The 27,195-nt window shown below is 37.4% G+C and overlaps 1 protein-coding gene across 2 annotated transcripts in view; it reads left to right on the forward strand.

Moving 5' to 3' along the window:
* Positions 1-27,195, forward strand: part of arsa (arylsulfatase A) — a 46,452-nt gene that overhangs the window by 14,387 nt on the left and 4,870 nt on the right. Inside the window, exons 1-3 of one of the 2 annotated variants that reach the window (XM_067389197.1) lie at positions 22,648-23,049; positions 25,301-25,541; positions 26,007-26,225. In XM_067389197.1, the coding sequence (XP_067245298.1) occupies positions 22,826-23,049; positions 25,301-25,541; positions 26,007-26,225 (684 nt within the window). In that variant the 5' untranslated portion in view covers positions 22,648-22,825. Of the gene's footprint in view, positions 1-22,647; positions 23,050-25,300; positions 25,542-26,006; positions 26,226-27,195 lie in introns of those variants that run through there. The other variant, XM_067389198.1, reaches the window with a different exon arrangement.

Consider the following 27,195-nt stretch of genomic DNA (forward strand, 5'->3'; position numbering starts at 1 on the left):
CATGGCAATGAAGCGCAAATCCAGAATTATCAGCCTGCACACTGGTGAAGAAAGAAGTTCTGTCATATGTTATTTCCTGCTGTTTTAGGTTTTTGCCATATTAAGTATCGGTATCGTGATATTTAAGTATCGTATCGTATCGAAGTAAAAATGTTGGTATTGTGACAGCACTAATCCTAATGACATTATGCGATCAAAAGGCACGTGTCAATTTGTCAAGAGCTACAGGCTGTGACTGAGAACTCACGCCATTTTTGATTACACAATTTAATTGAACGCATTGGTCACAAACTGGATCTGGTGACCTAATGATCCAAAATCAAGATTGAGTCACAAATGCAAGTTCCTGCAAGTGACCGAAATGTTATTTCATATTAAGTAGATGAATGAATTGTATTTAATAAATGTGACTAAAAACATGTATTGATGACAATTTAATACAACAGAATCAAAACAATGCCACGATATTAATATTAATACATCGGAATTCATACACATTCACTTGTGTCACAAACTCGGTCTCTGTGGCTTCCTCTGATCGCCACCTGAGGGCACCCTCACCTGAGTATTAACCTGTACTGGACTACATTTCCCATGCACCATGCCTGGACTGATTACACACACACCTGATACCCATAACCCGGACTATTTAAGCTCATGCACTCATTCACACTTTGCGAAGTCTTGTTTTGCCCTGGCTGACATTTCTGAGCGTTTATCCTCGTGTATTGTTTCCCTGTATGATCTTGGACTGCCTTGTACCTCCGTATTCTGCCTGCTGCCTGTCTTGTGATATCTCTGCCTGTTTGCTGGATTACCTTGTCTGCATCTTGTCTGCCGCCTGCCCTGATTGTTTGCCTGTTACTGTTGCTGATTACGTCTTGCCTCTGACACTGCTATTGCTGGTATTTGACCCCTGCCTGTACGACTACAATAGTTTAATAAAGCTGCATATGGATCCCACTGAGTCTGCCACCTCGTTACAACTTGGATACGTAAATAATTTTACGTTTTAATTGCTGTCAAAACGTACGTATTTTACGTTTAGTCCTATAAATATGTCAATATTGTACGTTTTTGTGTGTACGAAAAGTAAGCAAATGTACGCGTGGCCACAATTTACGTGAAATACACGCATATTCTCATGAGATCATATTGCATTATAACATCATTCATTTTTTTTTTTGGACCTCTGACATACATATACACACAAATACGGCAAGCACAACCAACAAACCTCCCTGACATAGACACAAACCTCATCTCCGAACCACCTGTTGCCCCTCCCCGCTGCCGGCAAAACCCAAACACCATACCAGCGGTTAAGCATCTTTACTCCGCTCATTTGTATTTTTGAAGGAATAACGTTTATGCATGGTTATTGAAAAAACAAAAAGTTAAATAACCGAAATAAGGCCACAAAACAAATATTAAATATGTGTTCACAAGACATCTGGGTATTGGAGGTTGTAGACGAGTTTTTGCTTCATAATGATGTAAAAATTACCCCGCCTACTCATTCATATAAAACATAGTTAGAGTCATAAATATAGAGATTTAAATTTTGTAAGACACTTTTTGTCAAGAAAGACAGTATGCATGGAGGTGTGAATCATCATGAATTAAGCTGTGATTCACACCTGAGAAGACAAAGACCCGCATAATGACCTACATAATGAGCCCTTTCAGTCAGGTAGTATATGTGAAAAAACCCTCTGATAACAGGATCATATCAGCTGTACATGATTTTTGTGATCTCATGCATACACGTATTATTGCACATCATGTGAAGAAAATTTTGTATAGACCCATTATAGTTTCAATTACAGTACCAGTCAAAAGATTGGACGCATAACTATTATAATGTTTTTAAAAGTAGTCTCATGCTTATCATGCTGTATATCAAAAATACAGAAAAAACAGCAATACTGTGAAATATTATTACAATTTAAAATAATGGTTTTTCTATTTTAATATACTTTAAAATATAATGTATTTCTGTGATGCAAAGCATCTAAACATTCCTGTTACCTCTATGGCATTTCATATAGGCTTTTAGCTTAAAGGATTAGTCCACTTTTAAATAAACTTTTCCTAATAATTTACTCACCCCCATGTCATGCAAGATGTCCATGTCTTTCTTTCTTCAGTCGAAAAGAAATTCAAGTTTTTTATGAAAACATTCCAGGATTATTCTCCTTATAGTGGACTTCACTGGGCACCAAACGGTTGAAGGTCAAAATTACAGTTTCAGTGCAGCTTCAAATTGCTGTACACGATCCCAGACGAGAAATAAGGGTCTTATCTAGTGAAACCATCACTCATTTTCTGAAAAAAAATTGAAAATTATATAAGTTTTAACCATAAATTCTCATCTTCAACTAGCTCTCTTCTTATTCTCTATTAGAAATCCGGCAGTGTAGACACTGCTAAGCGTATTACTGCCCTCCACAGGTCAAAGTTTTAACTAAGTTTTATATGCAATATGCTAGTTGAATAGTATATAACAATTAGTTAAAACTTTGACCTGTGGAGGGCAGTAATACGCTTAGCAGTGTCTACACTGCTGGAATTCAAATAGAGAAGAAGAAGAGAGCTAGTTCAAGATGAGCATTTATGGTTAAAACCCTCTGATAACAGGATCATATCAGCTGTACATGATTTTTGTGATCTCATGCATACACGTATTATTGCACATCATGTGAAGATGACGCACCGTGGGCGTGGCCGAATTAGTGGATAATTAGCTGACTCATGGACGTCTGACATGTCTCTCTTTTCATACAGATTACATATACAGAGAATTTTTGTTTTCGTTTTGACTTACACAATTTAAAACCTGACATTTCAACATTTCTTTAGACATAAGTCTCATTTTTGTGTGATTAGTATTCATTAACTTAAAGTTCATTTTCTGAGAACTATCAGATTGGACTTCGTTCAGAGGGAAACGAGAGATCACGCATCATGTTAGTTTTCTTTATTTTGCAAAAAGCACAACATTTTGTTTTTACTCTGAGTGTACACAAATAAAAGAAGACATTCTATAGATTCAATTGATATATTACTTCTGTCTCTATGACAAAAAATTTAGTATTTTATGTCTGTTTTTCATGCAATGTGAAAAAAATAATAAATTCTAAAGTAAAGATCATGGTAACCCACTAGTAATTACTCAAGTATTACCAAATCCTTCAGAAGGAACTACTAATTATTTGGAACAGTATTCTGAAAGCATGATAAATGTCTAGTAATGACTGAACACTGGAAGCTTTGTAAGGTTTTGGATAGTAATGACTCAAGTGTTACATCCTTCTAAAGGAATTACTAGCCATTTGGAACAGTATTCTAAAGTGAAGATCATGATAACCAACTAGTAATGACTCAAGTATTTTAACCACTCCTCCTGTCTTTCACTGGTCAGAGAAACAGACAGTCCAGCCACAAACTCACACCATTTGTTGAGCTAATGTCAGGACATTCAAACACACAGAGCGATATTTTGATAGCAGCACATGCAGTCGCTTTTTGGCAAATGGCTTACTCATAATTTTCTCTGCATATTAAGTAATATATGATAATATAAATTAAATTACCTCACTCATTCAAGGTTTGCATAAACTGCAATGTTTATCATTTAAATGTTTATCATCTCTATTTAGCCAATAGAGATTTCCAACAGATTTTTGATTATGAACCATAAACCTTGTACAGTGAACTCACCAATACTCGATGATCGAGACCAAAAGTCATTCCTCAAACTCCCTTCTCTATTTTTAATCTGTTGGTGATAAAGTCTGTCCCTTCTATTCCTCAGAGAAGCAATGAGTGTCAGAGAGAGAGAGAGAGAAAGAGAGACAGAGAGACTGTTTAGGGCTTATCACACTTTTCCTTCAAAAATAAGTGCTTTCTCTGGCGTTGTGTTGGAGAGAGAACTATTTCCTGATGTTCTCCGAGAGTAAGATTGGGTTCTGTGATGTAAACCCATCTGTTACGATGCCATGTGAGGATTGCAGACAGGAAGTTCATTTTTCTATATGCCACCACACCCTCTCATGTAAGTGAAGGAAGGAGCAATGGAGAGAATGTGTGTATGTGTGAGCCTCAAAGGACAGATCTCAACAGATTGGTCTTTTCCCTTAGACACACACCCCCAACTGAGAAACATGAGTCAAGCAAGACTAAACTGTGATAACATGGAAGACTCCTCAATGGCTCTCTCTCTCTCTCTCTCACACACACACACACATAAACACACACACACACACACACACACACACACACACACACACACACACACACACACACACACGTTTGTTTTTGTGAATTGTAGGGACTTTCCATAGGCCGCAATGCATTTTATACTGTACAAACCGTACTTTCTATCCCCCTACCTACCCCTAACCCTAAACCTAACCATCACAGGAAACTGTGCACACCTTTATTTTCTCACAAAAGCATCATTTAGTATTTTTTTAAATTAATTTACATTGTGGGGACCGGTGGCTGGTCCCCACGATGTAGGTGAACTCAGGTTTATATTACATCGTGGGGACCCACAATGTAATATAAACAACCCCCCCCACCCCCCCCCCACACACACACACACATATATAGCATCCCCTAATCTAACACTGCAATGCACATACAGTCCATGACTAGATTTTGACATTCTCTGGAGAAAACGTGAGTGTTAAGGTGTAATAACTAAGGTGTTGTAAACAGTAAACAGGACAGGTGCTAAGGTGTTCTGGGTGCTTGCTAGGTGCTTGCTTACTTGCCCAAAATGTCAACAGCCAAGACTCTACAGCTTGTTTTTATACTGGAAGGAAAATTAGATTTTTTTTTTTTAGACATACTGTTTAAATTGTACTTTAAGAATTGTCTGATTTTCTTTTGTTCAGACTGCATTTATTTTTGCTAGCATGTCTCCACTGCTTTTCATAGTGACAATGCAAACTAGAGTAGATTCATCATGCATGAGACTTTAATGCAGTGTTGCCAAGTCTGTGGATTTCCCGCAGAATTGGGCTACTTTAACACTGCTGCCACGGGTTGTTTTTCATGTCCGCGGGTTGAAGCAACCCCAAATAACATGATATTTAGCCCCTGGAATGCGAATTTTACCGGGGGGAGGGTTTGTTGTGAAAACCTGGCAACCCTGCTTTAGTGATGGATGTTTCACCACTGATTATGTTTTTTTCATGAGGGCATCTGAGCACATTTATCACAGACAATGTAAAAAATACAGAAAAGGATAGCATATGCAATATTTGTTGCTGCAGTCACTGAGGATACATTTCAGTAGTCTAATATATATATTAAAAAGTTATAGAATTATATATTAATTATTATACTATTATTATATAATTATATATATATATATATATATATATTTATTTTTTTATTTATTTATTTTTTTTTCCCTAATATATATATATTAAAATGTGTATATATATATTAAAATGTGTATGTGTATATATATTAAAATGTGTATATATATATATATTAAAATGTGTATATATATATATATTAAAATGTGTATATATATATATATTAAAATGTGTATATATATATATATATATATATATATATATATATATATATATATATATATATATATATATATATATATATATATATGTTACGGTTGCTGGTATACAACGCATACAACGAGGAGATAGAATGAATATAAGTCTTTACTTGAGGAGAAACAGGAATCCAATGGAACATACACCAACATAATATAAACGATACCGGACAACACAAGACTAGAAACACAGGGTATATATACAAGGGACTAACAAAGGAACTAAACCAGGTGACAGGATAATAAACAAGGCACAGGTGAATCAAATGAACTAATTAACAGAACAGGGAAACTAGGTCACAAGGGCAGACAGAGACATGACATGTAACATTTCGCCCCCTCCCGGATAGGCGCGTCCTCGCGGCGTAAGAGTACAGAGGAGGGAGGGAGGGAGGGGGTTCTGGAGGAGGGCGGAGAAAACACAAACAACCAAAAGAAAAGAGTCCATGAAAAACAACACTGACAGTCCAAGGGGGAGTGGAGGGTGGGAGGAGCCAGGAGAAAGCCAGGAGCAGGAAGAGCCAGATGGTACCCCAGAAGCCAGCCAGGACGAGGCCCCAGGGTAGAGTCGCAGGTGGGAGGAGCCATGGTGGAGTCGGCTTGAGGGCAGACGACACCCTGGGGACGACCAACGGAGATTCAGCTGGAGACCCAGATGTAACTGACGAGCCGACGAGCCCACGTGCAGCCGATGGTCCTGGAGACCGAGGAGGAGCCATGGCGACGAGCGTCCGAGGAGGCGGCGGACGGCCAGCGGGCAGAGGCTGAACCGGTGGGACCGAGGATGTAGGCGGAGCTGGAGGGAAGGAGGAGCCAGACGGAGCCGTAGGTGCAGGCAGGTGGACGACTGACCAAGGCGGAGCCGGAAAGACGAGGGAGCCCGGAGAAGCCGTATGGCCGATGGTGTCCGGTGGAGATGAGGGAGGGAGGAGCCAGGGTGACGCCGAAGTGTCGACGGGCCGAGGTGGAGCAGGGGGCGTGGAGGCTGGAAGTGGAGACAGGGGATCCTCTTGACTGGATGGAGTGGAAGGCCTGAAGACGCTTGACATCCCCACCTGGCATGTGGGAGATGTCAAGAGGCTGAAGGACAGAGATGATGGTGGGGCTGAGGAACTGGCTGGTAAAATGGGTGACAGAGGAGGCGGGAGAGGGAGGCTGGGTGGGCAGACGGGGAACTCGGGAGACGTAGGAGAACAGGAGAACACGGGAGAATGGTCCTCAGGGAGCTCAGGAGATTCATTAAAAACAGGGAAGTCAGGGGAATGGGAAGTCACCTCTCCGGAAAAATCAATTAAATCAGCCAAAAAAATGTCTCTCAGTTCCTCAGTATATTTGCCAGTGTCAGTCCATTTACCCATCGTGGTGGTGTTGTGGGCGGAGCCTTCCTCCCAGCCCTCGAGCTCCACAAGCACTCCCTTGACGTCGGATGATGTCACCGGCTCGCGCACCTGGTCAGACCCTTGATGTGAGGTTGGCTCCGGGGCGATGGTACCGTCCGAACCCTTCCTCGGTCCAGGCTCATCCATCGCGGCAGGCTTGCCTCCTCGGTCTGCGGTGGGCACGTGAGACATCTCCGTAGCGATGTTCGTCGATGGTGGTTGACTGGCTTCTGGCAGTGAAGTGGGGCTGGTGGCGAAGTCATCCTCCGCGGGGCTGATGGTGATTAGCGAGTCGTTACACACCAGCACCCACTTCACGAATGCGGCGAAGTCCTTCCGAGGACCGCTCCCTGGGAGGCGTGCCCGGGACCGTTCGCTAAGGCTGGGGATGTAGTACACGGAGAGCGAGCGGTCAGGATAGTGTGTGAGGCACGCCAACTCCAAAAAATCCAAGGTGTGGGATTCCAGGGAGCGGTCCCTCTGCTCCAGGCACAAAAGGGCAACAGCAGGGTCCATGGTGATGGGAAAAACAAGGGGAAAAAACAAACAAAAAGAAAATCGCCACAAAAACTGTTTTGGTCCGGTATTCTGTTACGGTTGCTGGTATACAACGCATACAACGAGGAGATAGAATGAATATAAGTCTTTACTTGAGGAGAAACAGGAATCCAATGGAACATACACCAACATAATATAAACGATACCGGACAACACAAGACTAGAAACACAGGGTATATATACAAGGGACTAACAAAGGAACTAAACTAGGTGACAGGATAATAAACAAGGCACAGGTGAATCAAATGAACTAATTAACAGAACAGGGAAACTAGGTCACAAGGGCAGACAGAGACATGACATGTAACAATATATATATATATATATATATATATATATATATATATATATATATATATATATATATATATATATATATATATATATATATATATATATAATTGTAATTCTATAACTTTTTATATTTAACTTTGTCATTTTGGTAACTTTTTACATCAATTTTAAAGTATTCTTCACCTAACCAATTTCAAAGATCAATATTGATCCATTTTAATCAGCCTGATTTTGAATTCTTGTGAAATCAGATTTCATGGGTTTTGGATGCCTGTCTGAATAAAGTCTTTTCATATTCCTTCATTGAATCTATGGGATGTTAAAAAAAAGTCAAATTGCTGAGAAAATGAATAGCGCACTTCTTAAAAAGCTGCATGATTAGGCATCATAATTGTATGTAGCATATACAATAAGCAAGCACTTCTAAAAATACTATAAAATATTTGTGCCCACAGACAAGGACACAGGCATAAACTAAAATGTTCCATCAAAGTACAGACCTACTGCTCAGCACAAAGCACTTAATAGAACTGGCCCGAGTACAGAGCCTTGGGGGTTACCCGCTGAAGTACTACAATAATAACACACACTGACCTTGAAGTCTGTCTGCTTTTTTATTAATCAGTTATGACTTTATTTCCCATGTCTGCAGGAGTCACACACACACACCTGAACTGCAATATCAGATGAAGCCCAAGTATAATTGAAACTGACTAACTGCTAATATTTAAAGACGTTTATTTAAATAAGTTCACCATCGGAGCAATGGGTATTCCCTACGTTAGTACGTTCAGCACTGATTCCTGTCATAGTCTTCATATCTACATCTTTAAAAGGTCAGAGTTGTCGTTTTTGTCACATGGCCCTAAAGAATTCCACCTAGGCTATTCTTCACCCCTATCATACCTGCTGCAGACCCTGTCCAGAGATTTCCTCTCTCTCGCTCTCGTCTCAGAAGCCGGTGTGACATTTTATCACTGCTGTGTCAATGTGCCACTTCACGTCTTGCTCATAGCGTTTCTTTTTTTCCTCCAAATCACATACTGACATTTCGTCATTTCTGGGTCACCCCGAGCGTCACTCCAATATCAAAGCAATGCTTTTTGCTTGTTCACACAGTGGAGTAACAGGCTAAAATGGTGTCCAACAATAAAACCACCCCAATCATGTGTCACTCTGACAGAGATGAGAGAATTAGCATGTGGTTGGTATGCAGCTGCGTTTCTGTAGGCCAGCTTGTCACTCCAAGTGTACGTTTCATTTAATGTGCACCTTTCAGAGGGTGTCTCCCCTGTCAGCTTTAAATATCATGTGTTTGATACGTCATTGGAGGCTACGAGAATCAAGCTGTCCTGTGCGGTTAAAATTATTTTTGACTGGAATGAAATGAGTGACTATAATAGTGAGATGCAGTTGAATCGCCAAATTAAATTGGACATATTACTGTACAAACAGTGGACATTTTGGAGGTTAAATCGGAGTTATTTCAACAACGCCTTCCCTCCCATATCCCGTAGTGGCTGATTAAGAGGATGGGCACGGTTACATAGAAATACTAGAATGTGATGAAGTGCAACTGTAGTTAATAGTACTTTGTCAAAGCTGCCAAAAAAGTGGGTACTTAGACTTGCTAATGTCATTTTTACTGATCGCTATTTGATCATGAAAAGCCAAGTACCCAAGATGCATTTGAGACAGACAGCATTAGCAATCTCATTTAAACCTCCACAGGCATTAGCATCATCAGAGACATGGAAGTGGACTATGTTTGCATCACTGTGACATCCCAGCCTAGGCTGTGCGTGTGCATGTGACACATTGTGTGTGTTTTTAGGTGCCGTTTGAACAAACTGTAGAGATCTCTCTTACAGCCTGGTTTTCATTTGTTTACATTGGTTGTTTATTAGTGATTATAAAGCACATATTAATGCCTTATTTTGTATGACTTTATTATAATACAACAAAACTACCTTACTATGTATTAATAAGCAGTGAATTAGGAGTAAATTGAGGCAAAAGTTGTAGTTAATAGTGAATATGTATTCCCTATACAGAAGTGTGACTGACACAAGCAGTAAATACATACCAACAATAATAAATACCATAAAAAATGTGATACAGTGCTACTTTTTTCAGGATTCTTTGAATAGAAAGTTATTAAAAGCATTTATCTGAAATCGAAAACATTTGTAACATTATAAATGTTACTTGTTGTCACGTCTGATCAATTTAATGCATCCTTGCTGAATAAAACTATTTTATGTTTAAAAAAAAAGCTAAACAGCATCAACAAATGGGGCATCCTAAAATGAGCATTATAATGAGAGTAATCCATGCATCTGTAAACTGGACTTATTGATAAACTATATCAGGCTGGTAATTTGCAATCTTTGCTTTAGACCCTTTAAATTTGGATTTGATACATTCAAAGGCTCAAGACGTCAACCACCAATCTCCATTACCTGACAAATCTCTCTGATACACATCAGTTTATTTTCACCATCCAACCATCTTGTTTACTCCTCATTTTCAACATTTAGGTCACATTTTCCTCTGTAAAACAACACACTTATGATATTACAGCAGGATTGTCTCTCTCTCTCTGCATTCTGCCTTCCTCGCTCTCAAGCACTTGTTCTCTCCGCACGCCTCAGCCATTCCAAAGAGCAGCTAACAGCCAGACACAGTCGAAAGGAGGCACTCAATACGTCCTGAATTATTCAACAGCTTTATCTGCTGTCCCACAACAGACAGACAGAGAAAGAGAGAGAGAGCAAGAGAGAAAGAGCGAGAGAGAGGTTAAGATTAAGATCCCCCTCCCTTCTCTCTCTCGTCATATTTCTTTCTCCTTTGCGTCATTGTTCAATTATTCATTAACAGTTTGATGAGCTTAACATTAGTCTTTTGATAAATGGTGATTGATAGATTTCTATGTTACATAAACACACTGTTTGTTATATTGCTATTTAGTTTGGCCAGTTTTCAATTCATTTGGCAAAGTCAATAAATTAAGAGTGATAAAGGTGGACCAAACTCTTCAGCAATCCACTCAGTGTGACACAAGCCCTGCAGATATTCACCTGTCTCTCTGCACCCATCTCTCTCTCTCTCTCTCTCTCTCTCTAAGACTCTGCCACAAACATTCTGAATATAAAGTTCTTATTTAAAGGCAAACTCAGGCCCTTCACGTACTTCAGGGTACACTGCATACAGATCAGGCATATAAGTGCATCTCCATCTATCTGTCTCATTAAATACTGACTTCACAGTCTTTTAATGCCAGTAAGATCTATACAACAAAAGTCATTTAATCTATTGCCTGTTTCACTTGCAGTACAAGTATCTCCCGAAAGATTACTGGAATGCACCATAAAGGGATCGTTCACCCAAAAATGACAATACTTATTTACTCAGAGTCATGCCATTCTACTCCTGTTATTTCTTCAGTGGAACACACACAGAAAAAAAGTATTAAAGAATCATTTCTATATAATAGTTGCTTTCAGTTAAAACAGCTCAAACATGCATTTTAGTCTGGGACTGGGCGTTAAAATATTATCTAGAAATAAATTAAAGGTGCCCTAGAACTTTTTTTTAAAAGGAGTAATATAAGTCTAAGGTGTCCCCTGAATATGTCTGTGAAGTTTCAGCTCAAAATACCCCATAGATTTTTTTTTTATTCATTTTTTTAACTGCCTGTTTTGGGGCATAATTAGAAATGAGACGATTCAGGGTATGTGGCCCTTTAAATCTGGTGCTCCACGCCCCAAGAGCTCGCGCTTGCCTTGAACAGCATAAAAAAAAGTTCAAACAGCTAATATAACCCTCAAAATGGATCTTTACAAAGTGTTCGTCATGCAGCATGTCTAATCGCTTAAGTACAGTGTTTATTTTGATGTTTACATTGATTCTAAATGAGTTTGAGGCTATGCTCCGTGGCTAACGGCTAATGCTACACTGTTGGAGAGATTTATAAAGAATGAAGTTGTGTTTATGCATTATACAGACTGCAAGTGTTTAAAAATGAAAATGGCGACGGCTCTTGTCTCCGTGAATACAGTAAGAAACGATGGTAACTTTAACCACATTTAACAGTACATTAGCAACATGCTAATGAAACATTTAGAAAGACAATTTACAAATATCACAAAAAATATCATGTTATCATGGATCATGTCAGTTATTATTGCTCCATCTGCCATTTTTCGCTGTTGTCCTTGCTTGCTTATCTAGCCTGTTGATTCAGCTGTGCACAGATCCAGACGTTAATACTGGCTGCCCTTGTGTAATGCCTCGATCATGGGCTGGCATATGTAAATATTGGGGGCGTACACCCCAACTGTTACGTAACAGTCGGTGTTATGTTGAGATTCGCCTGTTCTTCGGAGGTCTTTTAAACAAATGAGATTTATATAAGAAGGAGGAAACAATGGAGTTTGAGACTGTATGTCTTTTCCATATACTGAACTATGCTGAGATAAATTAAATTTTTGAATCTAGGGCACCTTTAAATATATTATTGTTTATTAGGGATGCACTGACATGAAAATTTAGGCCGATACCAACAACTGATAATTCTTTATATTTGAAAGACAATAACCAATATATTCAGCCCTGGCTCATTAGAAAACGTACCTGTGTCAACATTTTTGCAAAACGCAAAATACATTGCGTCATGCATGTTTCGCAACAGTTTCAAAGTGAAATGTCAAGGGAGTGGCGCTAAAAGCGTGTTTATTTTTTTCCGGAGCAGATGAACGTGAATATGGCAATGTTATATTATGTTGAAGTTTGTATCAACATAATACGTATCAACACAGTTCTGAATTGAAATGTCTGGTGAGTGGCGCTAAAACCTAAATGCTCCATCGCATTAAATAACACCTACAGTAAACCCTAAACCTACCTGATAGTGTTAACAAAAGCAAATGTGACATAAAAACGCAATCGTAACCATGGCAGTTTAGCTTGTTTTTTATCTCTTTTACCGTGACTTGTACCCGAGCTCTTCGCATCGCAAGTACAATTCTGTACGAGCTGAGCTACCGAGCATGCTTATTACGTTACGTCTGGAGCTGGGTAAGTGATTCAAACTCTTAAATATATTCGTTTTCAAATCATGCACTATGGTAAAAAGTGTTTTGAGGTCATAATATTATTGTGCAAGGAGCCACGTGAAAACAAGTCTTTATTAATCTGGCCCTGTAATCATACTTGAGTGCAAAAACGATTAAAAGTGCTTGCTGTTTTACTGCCTCTAGTGTTCATTTCTGTTAGAAACTGCAGTGATATGTACGTACTCATACGTACTTTGCGTTTTGCAAAAATGTTGACACAGGTGCGTTTTTCCAATGAGCCTGTATTGGATATATTGGCCGATAAATCTAAATCCAAATTTGTATATACTGTTTGAGAGCCTGATTACCAAAACGAAAGTCTCGCCATTAAAAGCCCTGTCCCAAACACACAATTATAACATTGTCATTATAATTTTATGTAGCCTATATGATAGACCTGGGCTGTACATGTTGCACTTAACTGTATTTTTCTTTTTGAAGTGATTTCAATAATATTTCAAGCAAATAAAAACCATCACTGCAAACAGTTCAGATCTGAAGTGTCTCTGCTGAAGGAAATTATTATCAGGCTGATAATGATAACATTAAAAATGAACATATATCTGCCGATACCGATATTTTGATCGATATATTTTGCATCCCTATTATTTATACAATCCCATTTACAGAAAAGTTGGGACATTTTTGTAAAATCCACAATCTGTGATTTGTTAATTCTCTTAAACCTTTTTTTAAAGGATTGGTTCACTTTAAAATGAAAATTACACCAAGCTTACTCACCATTAAGCTTTTTTCATAATTTGAATACCAAAGGCGTAGGACGGAGCGTAAGTGTTTTGAACTGCGAGAGTTTTACACTTTCTTCGTAAGATGAATACGGAAGGCGGTCTGGCGGAAGCTAGATATTTTACTTTATAACTTGTTAAATATGGATATTTTTCTTACACAAGTGCATCGCTTCACTTCAGAAGGCTTTAAAGCACTTCAAAAGGATTTAATGTGTTAGTACGTACAACTGCAGCTGAGGAGGACTTTTATTCTGCTGCGTGTAAATAAGGAAGACCTGATGATGGCAGGGTTTGATCTTCAGCTGACCAATCAGAGGAAAGGGGCGTTTCATTCCCTCCCACCTGTATTCAAGCTGTTTATTCATTTTCTACCCCTGAACAAAAAATGAAAAATCAAGCTGAATTCTTGTTTTTGTTTTTAAATGAAAAAAAAAAAAAAAAAAGCCATTTTCTCTTTTTTCTACTTTCAATATTAAATCAAAAAATGGCTGGGAAAAAAATGATGCATGGATTCAATAGTACTCATTTTCGTGAATACAGCTCTCTTTCTCTTATGACATTGCTTAATTATAAAAAACAAGATCTGTACTTTTTCGAGTACTTTTTTGCAAGCATATCTTTGCACATGCACTTATCTTTGTGGGCATTTGCATTAATTTGGGGCAATTGACATTTGACTCAATCCCACATTGTTTTCTGAACTGACACAATAACAAAATAACAATGTAACAATAAAGGTGATCAAATTAGGAAAAAAAGTTATTGATTACATTCGAAGCAGGAAGTTTTACATCCTATCACAGAAATGATCAATCATACAATGCACTAGCAATTTGGTGATATCCCTGCAGTTGTGGTCTTGACCCGTCTTGAAATAAAATCCGGAGTCCTCTTAATCTGAGACCGAGACAAGACCTTTAAAAAATGGTCTTAAGACTGGTCTCATGACCAAGACCAGTCCAGTTCTACAACACTAACAACTACAGAATATGCCATCTATAACTCTGTTTAGCTCTGAGAGAATAAAGAGCATATCAAACACAGACTCTGAAGCTCAGAGAACTGAAACAAAGCATTAAAACTCAAGTAGCCATCCCTTAACTCACTAATGAGCATCTAGAGTAAGTCTCAGCACACCCTCAGACCGTCTGATGCGCACAATAATGCTAAGAGTGATTTAAAACTGGTTGGCTGGGTCTGGGTACACATATTTTAAAAACTGAATAGTTGGTGGTTGCCTGAACGACTACGAATAGGTCTTAAGGTATCCCAGAATAATTAGGCTGTTATGGTTAATTTCTTCCTAATTTGATGCATTTACATAAGGCACAACTGTTTTAAACATTGATATCAATAAGAAATGTTTCTTGAGCAGCAAATCGTGTGACACTGAAGACTGGAATATGGACAATTCAGCTTTGCTATCACAGGAATCAGGGGCTGTTCTACACCGTTTTTAGGGGGCTGTCTGTCGTCTCAGCCCCCCTAACTATAATCACCTAACAAAAAGATCGGGCCAGTATTGTTTGTTAAGTTTATAATTTTTCAGTTTAAACATTCAAGTGATTTTAAGCCATTCAAGCACAAGACGCAGCGAAAGTAACTTAATTTGGCACTCGCACACTGTTATAGATTGTTTCTGTGTGCGCACACAGAAAGCCGCCTCTCAGACAACATGCGAGTACACACAAAATTATGTCAAATGGTGCGTTCAAGTCCTCCTGGGAAGTACGTATCTATGATGTGGGAAGTCAGGTTTATGACAGCTGGTGCGTTCAAGTCACTTTCGTCTGAGTAAGATGGCGGTGTCCCGTCATTAATTAATTACACAAAAATACAGCACTTTTACTTCTAGAAAATGAACAAAGAATGTTCATCAGGTGTGTTTTGCTTTTTTATGTTTTTAATTCATTTATGAAGCCACTGTAAACTTTATCGTTATATATCATATTGTTATATTAAAATGCTACCTTGTGCAGGCAATTAGCTTACTTCATTGTAAATAGAAAAGCCTGAAAATGTCACTGCTAAAAACCTATAAGCAGGGCTCTCAAGTGTCACGCATTGACAGTCACTCATTTCGGTTTTTTGTCACGCACTCCCGCCACACATTGTATTTCTCACGTAGAAAAACTATTTATCATATATTTAATATGCCGCAGCGCACAAAATGTATCTGGCCGCGCCGCTCTCTCTGGAACCGGGAAGGAAACAAGCGCGTCTCGAACCTGCCACTTATCAGCCAATCAAAAAAAGAAAGAGGCTACACAATAGCCAATCAGAAAATAGCACTATTGTATCTGGGTAAGATTTAACGCAACAACCAATGAAAAAAAAGCATAATCAAAGAGTGACCATTAGTTCCACAAATACAGACACAGGCTCCCACAAATAAATTAATTCAACAAAGGTAACCTCTTTTGCTACATATTTTTAATGGTTTAAATGTGTACTCTACATGTTTGACCACTTACGCACTTACGCACTTAGCCTACTATCTTTTGTGTACATGACTAATGTGCCATCAGCTATTAATTACTTTTAGAGCACAAAAATTGTTTACAAGAGAACAAATTTCTTCATTGATCTAGTCACTTAATTTTGCTCTTAGAATGCACTAGATTCATGCATTTAAATTTAAAATGTACAAAATTTTTACCCACTACAGTCTCACAAAATCCTGTGGGAAACACTGTGGATGCATTAATCATTGCATCTGTCTTTCAAAGATGTGAGGTAAAAGGCAACTACTAAGCATCATCTCATTCACCCTGACTGAGGCCAGGTTACAGGATGCTGGCCCAGAGAAGGTGGCGTTTTTTTTTTCTTGCCTGTCTCCAAAACTTGAGAGCCCTGCCTATAAGTATTGTGGTATTTCGCCATGTTTCTCACTGACACGCCCCCAATTCGTACAGATTGGGGCTCAAAGAAAATCCCGAACTTCACACTTGTATTTACGACATTGTGGTGGCGTTCATGTGCATTCAGCTCATAAATACAATCTTTGCAACATGACTTGAATACGCCAAAAATTCCCATCTTGACAAGTACTTAAAGTGAAAGTAGTGATGTATGTTTATAATGTTAATCTAACAACAAAAGAAAGTGCGATTAACTAAAGTGTGATTAACTAAATTATTTCTGTCTGTTTATACATACTTCATATAGTAATACCGTTTTCAGAAACACTCTTTATTTAATTTGTATTTTTGTTCTCTTATATTTATTTGTGCTATTGTTTGTAATTTGTTTATTTGTTTTTATTTTATTATTGTCATTGTCTTTAATGTTTGAACATTATATTAGTTAGGATAGTTTTTTTTTTTTTTCTACGATCCAAACAGTTAAGGCCTCAGTCCATTTTTTTAGCTAATAATAATGATATGATGACAATTTTCTGTTAGTCAAACAGTAGCATAAATGTGTACCGATTTGAACGATACTACAGAAAGGTATCATTATTTAATTTATAAAGTTTTTGTATTGACTTGGTACCAATTTAAATACTGGTAGGGTACTTTTGACTTACTATATAGTAATAGTAGTGCCAATTTACAAAGTGGCAATAGTCTCTTGCTACCCATTCTCACAGAAAACTGTTATATTAAGTATCATTTTGTGTAATATTATTTAACAATATTACTGTTTTTACTGTATTTTGATCAAATAAATGCAGCCTTGGTGAACATGGGAAACCTTAGTAAAACAAAATCCAAACTTTTGACTGCTAGTGTGTATATATATATATATATATATATATATATATATATATATATATATATATATATATATATATATATATATATATATATACACTCTTGAAAATAAAGGTTCTTTATTGGCATTGATGCTTCCATGAAGAACCTTTCTGAACATCCATAAAACCTTTCCATTGCACAAAAAGGTTCTTTATAGTGGAAAAAATGGTTCCTTTAAGGAACTCCAAAATTGTTCCTCAATGATATTGCTACGAAAACCCCCTTTTGGAAACTTAATTTATAAGAGTGCATACACACAATCTATTGCAAACACTACTGAGCTTTTATGTAATGTGCTGCATGATGGTCTATTATTGTGGTATCATAAATTTCAAAAATATCTGCACCTAAATGTCACATTTAAATAAATAACTGTGGTAGGTAATTATATATGTCAGATTCTTATTAAGCGGGTGCTTTTTGGCCGGACTAAAGCTGCAAAGTGCACCAGACGTTATGCTGATAGTCAAAGTCTGACTCTGCGAGACTAATGAGCATCTGCCTGCAAAAGCACTGCTTGTTTCGATCGTCCACATACAACGCAAATGGCTGCTGAAGTACCAGACACTGACTCATTACAGAAAATTACCATCAGCTGATCTTTGATCTTCACTAAATCTTTACTTCCTGCATTGGTGAAATGTGAAGACTTTCTTTGCAATGGCATATGTTTAATACTTAAGGCAAATCTGAAAGGTCAGATTTGCTCTACTCACAATTATTTAACGAACTCATTAACATGAAATCCGAGATCAAACAACGACCTGGAAGGAAAGAAGTCAAGTGTCCGAAGTTTGGTTGTGTAATATGGTGAGATGAGATAGCAGGCTCTCCCTCAGCTATTCAAGCTGACTTCTACACCAAGAATCAATGCGGCATGCCAAATGTATCGGTGGCGACGTGATGTAAGGGCTTGCTCTTCCTCCACCTCCGCCAGCAGGAATGCAGCCAAACTCAGTTAAAGTCATCTAACATGTCCGCCAGTCACTGGGGCAAAGATAATTGTCTTTTTGAGACATGATAAATAAACGACAAACCAAAACAAACGGACGTGCAAAGTAGAGTACGTAGTTGTGGAGAGAGAGAGAGAGTATTTCAACAAAGGGCAAAAGGGAGACTTTTTAGAGCATCTCATGGTTTCAATTCCTCAGCCCCTTCCTTCTCATTCGCTAGCTCATTCTCTCTCCACCAGGCTTCATTACTGTAAAACCACACACACTCATGCAAAGCTGAATGTAGGTCATCTCTAGACGGGCATGTAAAAATTAATGGTAAATCAAAACAATCTATCAATGTGCAGATCCCTGTAACATTACAACACAACTGACCAGGAGGGGTGTGTCAGATAACACAACACTTAAAAGCACACTATGTAAGATTGTTGGACTAAAATATCCAAAAACCAATAGAACAGCATTATATATTTTGTTAACTTGTGTACTGACATTATCTAAGATGTTTCCAAGAATGTTTAAATCTAGAGAAATTAGTCATTTTTACATAGGACACGGACCGTACACTTTAATATATTATATGTTTTATTAGACAAGGGAACAACTGTTTGGATACCTTTATAGACACAAAACTAATCATTGTTATCAATTGTTCTTATCGTTTGAATCTCGTTTTCTTGATTTACCGCGAGTACCATGTTTTACCATGACTAATATCGATCTAGCTTACTGCAGTGTGCAACAAGTGTCTCATAACAGCCCCGAATGAACGCACAGAGTAAAGTTATAACATCATTTTCAACACACTCATGTATCTAATATGATAAAGAGCGCTGCATTACCTGACATACGCTTGACCAGAAGAAGCTGAAGCAGTGACTGCGGCATAGTAAAAGTTCCGCTGCTATCGAGACGTGTGTTGCGCTCATCGCTCCAGCGGCCGCATTGCACTCCCACAACAACTCCCTCGCCCTGCTCTGATTCATATACAGTAACGTTAATAATCTCATCCATGAACATGATTTCTGCCCGACTCCCATCCTGATTCTTTTCCACCAGCTGTGAGGCGAAGACGACATCTCCCATAAATCCGCGCTCAATCTCTGCGTCATCAAGCTACACCTTTGTTTTGAATAGGTGACCTCTAGCGACGAAAAACTACATAGCGCGCCTTTAATCCATATAAACTCCAAAAATATTGAAGTAGATTTACCAAAAATGTGAGAAGTGCTTGACTGTGCAAAACTCGCTACCACGAGGTTGTGAGTAGTTGGCAGGTCATTTCTATATTTTTTTGTTAATCAGGGCTGGGCAAAATTTAGAACTGAACAATTGGCTTCCTTTCAGTTCATGAGTGTGAATTTACTTCTTTTTTTTTTTTTTTTTAGCATATTAGGAGATTTAAAGGTGCCATAGAATGCTTTTTCACAAGATGTAATATAAGCCTAAGGTGTCCCCTGAATGTGTCTGTGAAGTTTCAGCTTAAAATACCCCCTAGATTTTTTTAAATTCAGTTTTTTAACTGCCTATTTTGGGGCATCATTATAAATGTGCTGATTCAGTGTGTGTCCCCTTTAAATGCTCGCGCTCCCTGCCCCCAAGCTTGCGACTCTATAATACATTCCATAAAGAAAGTTCACACAGCTAACATAACCCTCAAAATGGATCTTTACAAAGTGTTCATCATGAAGCCTATCGGATCATGCAAGTATGGTATTTATTTGGATGTTTACATTTGATTCTGAATGAGTTTGATAGTATGCTGCTGCTAACGGGGCTAACGTTAACGTTACACACTGTTGGAGAGATTTATAAAGAATGAAGTTGTGTTTATGCATTATACAGACTGCAAGTGTTTAATAATGAAAATAACGACGGCTCTTGTCTCCGTGAATACAGTAAGAAATGATGGTAACTTTAACCACATTTAACAGTACATTAGCAACATGCTAACGAAACATTTAGAAAGACAATTTACAAATATCACTAAAAATGTCATGTTATCATGGATCATGTCAGTTATTATTGCTCCATCTGCCATTTTTTGCTGTTGTCCTTGCTTGCTTACCTGCATAAAGTCTGTTGATTCGGCTGTGCACAGATCCAGACTTTAATACTGGCTTGTCTAATGCCTTGGACATGGACTGGCATATGCAAATATTGGGGGCGTACATATTAATGATCCCGACTGTTACGTAACAGTTGGTGTTATGTTGAGATTCGCCTGTTCTTCAGAGGTATTTTGCACAAATAAAATTTACATAAAAAGGAGGAAACAATGGAGTTTGAGATTCACTGTATGTCATTTCCATGTACTGAACTCTAATTATTTAACTATGCCGAGGTAAATTCAATTTTCAATTCTAGGGCACCTTTAAATTGTACTTATATATACATATATATATATATATATACCCCTTGGTTGGGAAGCACAGATCTAGTGTTCTAAAAACAGAGTGAGGGTTCATGCATAATAAATCTACTGTGCTGTGCATGAATTGCTTTGAAACAGAGACCATTATGTTAATTAATTTCATAAGTCAACACATTTTGACATTTTCTAATTTAAGCACATTGATTTTGTAATGTTTGTAATGTCCCCTGCGTTGAAGTCTGGTGCTTGAGGTAAAGGTGTCTAACCACCCACTTCTCATTGTGCGTATTAACTGTGAAAGCAGTGCAATTCAAATGCAGAGCGTGATAGATTTCCCTCTCTCCCTGAAAATCGGCCCTGACTTTCACCTCCTCCAGCTAGTGGAGCAATCTATTTCATCCCCCGTTCATTTAATTGACTGATTGTCACGTTGTATCACAAGCAAAGCAAGTGCAGGGCGATGTAAAGGACAGCGACTGGACACTACACCCCTGCTCTCACTGCCTCTAATGAGATATTAATGATCGAACCCATCAATCGCTACGGCTTTACTGTGCTACGAGACAACATTGAACTCCAGCGCTTATGAAACAGCGACCCACAGTGGTAGAGAGCTGAACTGCAACCTGATGTCAATTTCTAGTGACATGCAGAGCAGTTTTGCTCTCAAAATTCAAAGTTCATGTGTCATATGTGCATCTACACAAGAGCATCACTTGCTGACAATGAAGTGTGTTTAAAACAGTGCAGTGAGCCCAACACCAATTGTGAGCTAAATGAAGATGGAGATGGGCCTAATTATGACATGATTATCACCTGCCTTTGGTTGGTATAATATAACATTTAATTTTATTTAATTGACAAACTTAATTTAACTAAATTAAAAAATATATGGAATTAAAATAAATTCGTATTTATATTTCTTTTTTGTATCCTGAAAAACACAAATGAAAAAGTGCAAGTGAGACCATAAATCCATAGGATTTAACTGGTTTAAGATGCATTTAAAATTTATGACATTGTCCATGTCCACTCCTTAGTAGCTATAAATGGTCAGATTTTCACACTAGATGTTCTTTTAAACATTCTCTTTATGAATTTATGAAATTCCATTCATGTCATTTTAAGTGTAGCTGCCAAAAGGAAGACATTGGGCCTACCAAATACTAAGACATTATGAAACTTTTTCACTCAAATTGTTGATTATTGATAATAAAATCTGTAATGATAAAATCTTTAGTAAATTATGCAAAATAAATGCATTTTACTATGTGGTCACAAACTTTTAGATCCCACTGTATTTCTCAAAACATTTCAGAAAAATGCTGAAACAATGCGATTTCTTTGATACTGTGAAATAATATAAATAAACATACTATTTTTAATAATTACCTTTTATAAACACTTGATTTTTATTCAATGGTAAAGCATTTATTTGCATAAAATTAACCAATTTTATTAGCTATTTAGTTTTTGTTACTGATGCTAATGTTTTTTTCCTCATTAAAGTGCATTAAACTGAGGCATAGCTCGCATAAAAATGGAAATAATGTTAATATTTACTCACCGTCATGTTGCTGTAGACGTTACTCATTATTAGCGGTAATCAAATTGATGTGTTTTAAGAAAGTTGTCGATGTTATTGCTCATGTAGGCCATAGGAAAGTAAGCGTTGATATATTCCGATATAAAGTTCGAGAGGGAAAACAAATATACCAAACAAAACACCACAGAAACATCAAAAGTAGTCATAATCCACATGAAACAACCATTCAATGAAAACTTCATGATGCGCTACCCCGATCTGGCTAAAAAAAAACTACATATCCCATCAGCCCCCTTCTCACCGGATCGCGTGTCGGTGGTCATATGACTCACATGGAACAACATGAAAGACTTCAGCGAGATGTGAATGACAGCGATAAAGCTGCGAGGAAAGGACATAAAGCTCATAACAAAGCGGTTGTTCATAACAAATCGAGCAGGAATTGTCATGATACTTAACGTTTTATATATTTAAATTATAAAGCTTTTGTAAGCTGCATATCAGGTGATGGATTTGATGTGCATAGTCGCGTTGTTTGCACTGATCACAGCTCAATGTGCTCCCGCATCACCGCCGAACTTTGTGCTGCTTTTCGCCGATGATTTGGGTTACGGTGATCTGGGCTGTTTTGGACACCCGAGCTCTCTCACCCCGAATCTAAACAGACTGGCGGCGCAAGGGCTGCGTTTTACCGACTTCTACGTAACGAGTCCTGTGTGCAGCCCATCCAGGTAAACCCGAATCCACCTGTTATCCAGCTTAATATCCATTATTTTCATGCATTCATTTGAACAACAGCTTTTGGCGATTTTTGAATCACCTTCCAGCTATCTCTATATTTATTATAATTATACAGTTAGAGACTCTAAATAATAGAATTGTACAATTAATTGTTATTTTAAAATTATTACATTTCGTTTATATACGCAGTTATTTCAGGCTGGTCTGAACTGTTTTCTGGCTATCAAAAAAAAAAAAAAATCCCTTGAAAAGATATCTTATATAATCACCGATTTTACATGGTGTCTGTCACAGAAGATGGCGCCAGAATACAGGTTAATATCTTAATATTCACAGACTTTGGTTCGAAAATATCATAAACATACAACCAGTAGGCATACTCTTTCTGCAGTAGGCTATTTAGTATGTGGGTCAATGACGTGACGGGTCATTTTTTTTGTCCAAAGGTCTTAATAATAATAAAAAACAAAGACATGACATCAAAGTATGTAAGGTAGTACAACTAGATCTCTTTTTATAAAATCCAGAAGGTTTTAATTATATTTTTCTACATATAAATGTATTTTAAAGATTTTGAGGTGTCAAAAGGTCATTCGGTTTAACCGTCCAAAGGCCAACACAGCCATTTAATTTGTGATTAAAATATCTTAAAATGTAATAAATGTATATATTTTTTTATTCTGGCATGATTTTATAACATCATATATCAACATAGTGCAAAATGTTATTAAAATTATGTGTAGAAGTCGTTGCTTTGTTATGAGAAAGAATGAATGTAATGAGAAAAAAAAATTCATTGATGTCATTCGGAGTAACCATAGGGAGTAACCAATATAAAGGGACCGTTTTGAAACAAGTCATGTGGTCAATTCCATGTGACAGGATGTGACATCATTCAGACACCTGCAGAGGACCCTATGAAAGGACCACATAATCATGAAGCAAAGTAATATACCCTGCGTTCCATTCAGAAGGGCTCATCCCTATGCCCTAATGCCTTCAAAGGGTTTACCCTCTGGAGTGAGAGCTTCGAATGGATAAAGGGTGAAGGGATCAAAAAAACTCTTCTTTTGGAACGCACTTCTGCGTCATCTTAACGAGACAATCAAAGAGGAGTATATTGTGCAAGCTGCGCCCTTTATTTAACGTTAGTTTATTTATTTATTTATTTATTTTAGGTTTATCGCATGTAGGCTATATTGGATTTATGTATTTTAAACATTTGGATGGACTGATAAAGGGAGCTGTAAAGTATTTTTTGTTGAAGTAGAAAGTCGTTTTGACCATAATAATGTACCAAATCTAACTCCTATAAATATTAGGCTACAGTAGTACAGAAAAATATTATACATACCTTTATAGTTAATCGAACTCTGAGCCTCCTGTACCCATTCTGTGACGTCAAACTTCCCTGTGCAAAGGATCATGGGGGCCCGAAGTGTCCATCAGTTGTTCCCTTCGAAATCCTTAATTCCGAAGGGCCCTTTGAAGTGGCCAGTTTTGAGCACTTCGGTTTGGACCGACCCTTCAATATGGCGGCCATGATTATTTTCACTGCGAAGTGCCCTTCGGAGGGCGATATATCCCGTTTGAAACGCACTGTAACTCTCTCTTAACTATTTGAAAAGTTCACTTGCTCATATGCATGTCCCGAAACATCAAGTCATGTGGTACAATCGCTATAAAACATGGGAAATGTTGTACTATTTTTAAAACTTGTACTAAATATAAAATGTTTGATTGTCCTTTTGCTAGCTAGCTAGATATCAGCCTGTTAGCATTGTTTGAAAATATTGTCATTCGGTATAACTAAAAGTGTCATGTTTTTGACTTTTTTGGTGACAAATTTTGTCCATCTTGTAAAAAATGACAAAAGCAGTGTTAATTGATAAAAACCACATAATCTCATTGTTAACACTTAATAAAACTTCCAAATTAATTATATCTCCATTATGGTTTTTTTTACACTTTTAAAAACCTTGTCAATGACTCATGTATACAATGCTTGGTATGTGAATTTTTTTGTATGCAAGAAATACCATGACCTAAATTTGCCAAAATGTATAATATACACTGCACACTGCATGACAAATGCAGTGTGCCCAACCTGACCTTCCATTTCCCTTATGATGAATGAACCAATAAATCAGTATTAACCTGATTACAATTTATCCTCATTCTGACAACAATTTATCATACTAATGTGCAGCATTTTGTTTTACATGCTATTTCTTGGTCCAGGGCAGCCTTGCTGACGGGTCGTTACCAGACTCGTTCCGGGATCTATCCAGGTGTGTTCTATCCAGGCTCAAGAGGGGGTCTCCCACTTAATGAGACCACTATCGCAGAGGTGCTGAAGTCTCAGGGTTACACTACAGCCATGGTTGGAAAATGGCACCTGGGCGTCGGACTAAAGGGCACTTACCTGCCCACCAGACAGGGCTTCGACAAATATCTTGGAATCCCATACTCACATGATCAGGTAATTGTTTCATCTGGAATTCAACAAGGAAATTGCATTGCAATATATATATATAAGTCAAACCAAAATTTATTCAGAGATGTTTGATATATTTTTAGTAGTGGGTGCAGGACACCTATAGTTCATTTATGTAAGTGAGGATGGCAAAATAAAGTAAACTGTGACATATTATACCCAAAAATTCTTCATATAGTGGACTACAAGTAAAATTGATTAAAAATTTGGAACCAAAAAATATTCACACTTTGACCTGACCATGTTATCAGACATAATTAAGATTATTTTTTTCTGATACAGTTTAATCATGAGATCTTGTCATATTTTATTACCTTTTAAAATATGGTAATATGACAAGATATTGTGTGTGTATATATATATAATACAAGTGAATCATCTAACTTCTTAATGTTATAGTTTCGTCATTGCATAATATTTAAGAAAAATCCCTTTATCTCTGTATCAAAGGGTCCCTGTCAGAATCTCAGCTGCTTTCCTCCAGATGTGAAGTGCTTTGGCCTTTGTGATCAGGGTGTTGTAACTGTACCTCTCATGTATAATGAGATTATCGAGCAGCAGCCTGCAGATTTCCTCCAGCTTGAGAAGGCCTACAGCAAATTTGCCTCTCAGTTCATTAATGTTGCTGTCCAAAATAAAAGCCCATTCTTCTTGTACTATCCTTCACATGTAAGTCAAGAATCTTAATCAAATCATGTTCATGTTTTATGCTCATATGCAATTGCTTGTATGTCTCTAAAAATACTGATTCTCACAACACAAACATTTTCAGTTATAAACTAACAGTATGTAATACTATGCAATTCATATAGTATAATGTTTTTTTTATTTAAAGAAGTATGTTAACAAATATTTATGCATATTTTTTTTATTATATAGTTATTTTAATAAATTTAATTTCAACTTGGGGTACAAATGCTTTAAGTAAAGAGAAAAAAAGATTTGAGAAAGACTATTTTCTGAAATTTAAAATTATTCTGTGAAGACATCCCTTGATACAGCATTGTGATTTGTGAATGTTATAAAACTATTGACTTGTAGTCATGGATTATATTATATAAAATACAATAATATGCTATATATTTTTAAGTTAAAATATTTATACACATTTATATATATATATATATAATCGTTAATTATTTTGATCTTTTATTTTAAAAATCTACAAAAATCCAACCTTCAGATTCCCAGCTTCATGTGGGTGCTTCTTCTCTTCAGTTCACTTCAATCATTTTCTTTAGGGTTCAGGTCAGGGGACCGGGATTGTTTGTTTTGGATCATTGTCCTGTTGGAAACAAACATCAAAATCAACACAAAAATGTGTCACTGAACACAAAACCAAGCTTCTGCCATGGCCGTCCCAGTCCCCTGACCTGAACCCTAAAGAAAATGATTGGAGTGAACTGAAGAGAAGAAGCACTAACATGGAGCTGGGAATCTGAAGGATCTGGAGAGATTCTGTATGAAGGAATGGTCTCTGATCTCTTGTCAGGTGTTCTCCAAACTCATCAGGCATTATAGGTGAAGATGCAGAGCTGTTCTCTTGGGAAAAGGAGGTTGCAAAAAGTATTGAATAAAAGGGTATGATTAATTGTGAGCAATGTGTATTAGAGAAAAACATTTCTCTCATAATGAGATC

This window comes from Chanodichthys erythropterus, chromosome 7, assembly GCF_024489055.1.
Source record: "Chanodichthys erythropterus isolate Z2021 chromosome 7, ASM2448905v1, whole genome shotgun sequence".
Classification (NCBI taxonomy): domain Eukaryota; kingdom Metazoa; phylum Chordata; class Actinopteri; order Cypriniformes; family Xenocyprididae; genus Chanodichthys; species Chanodichthys erythropterus.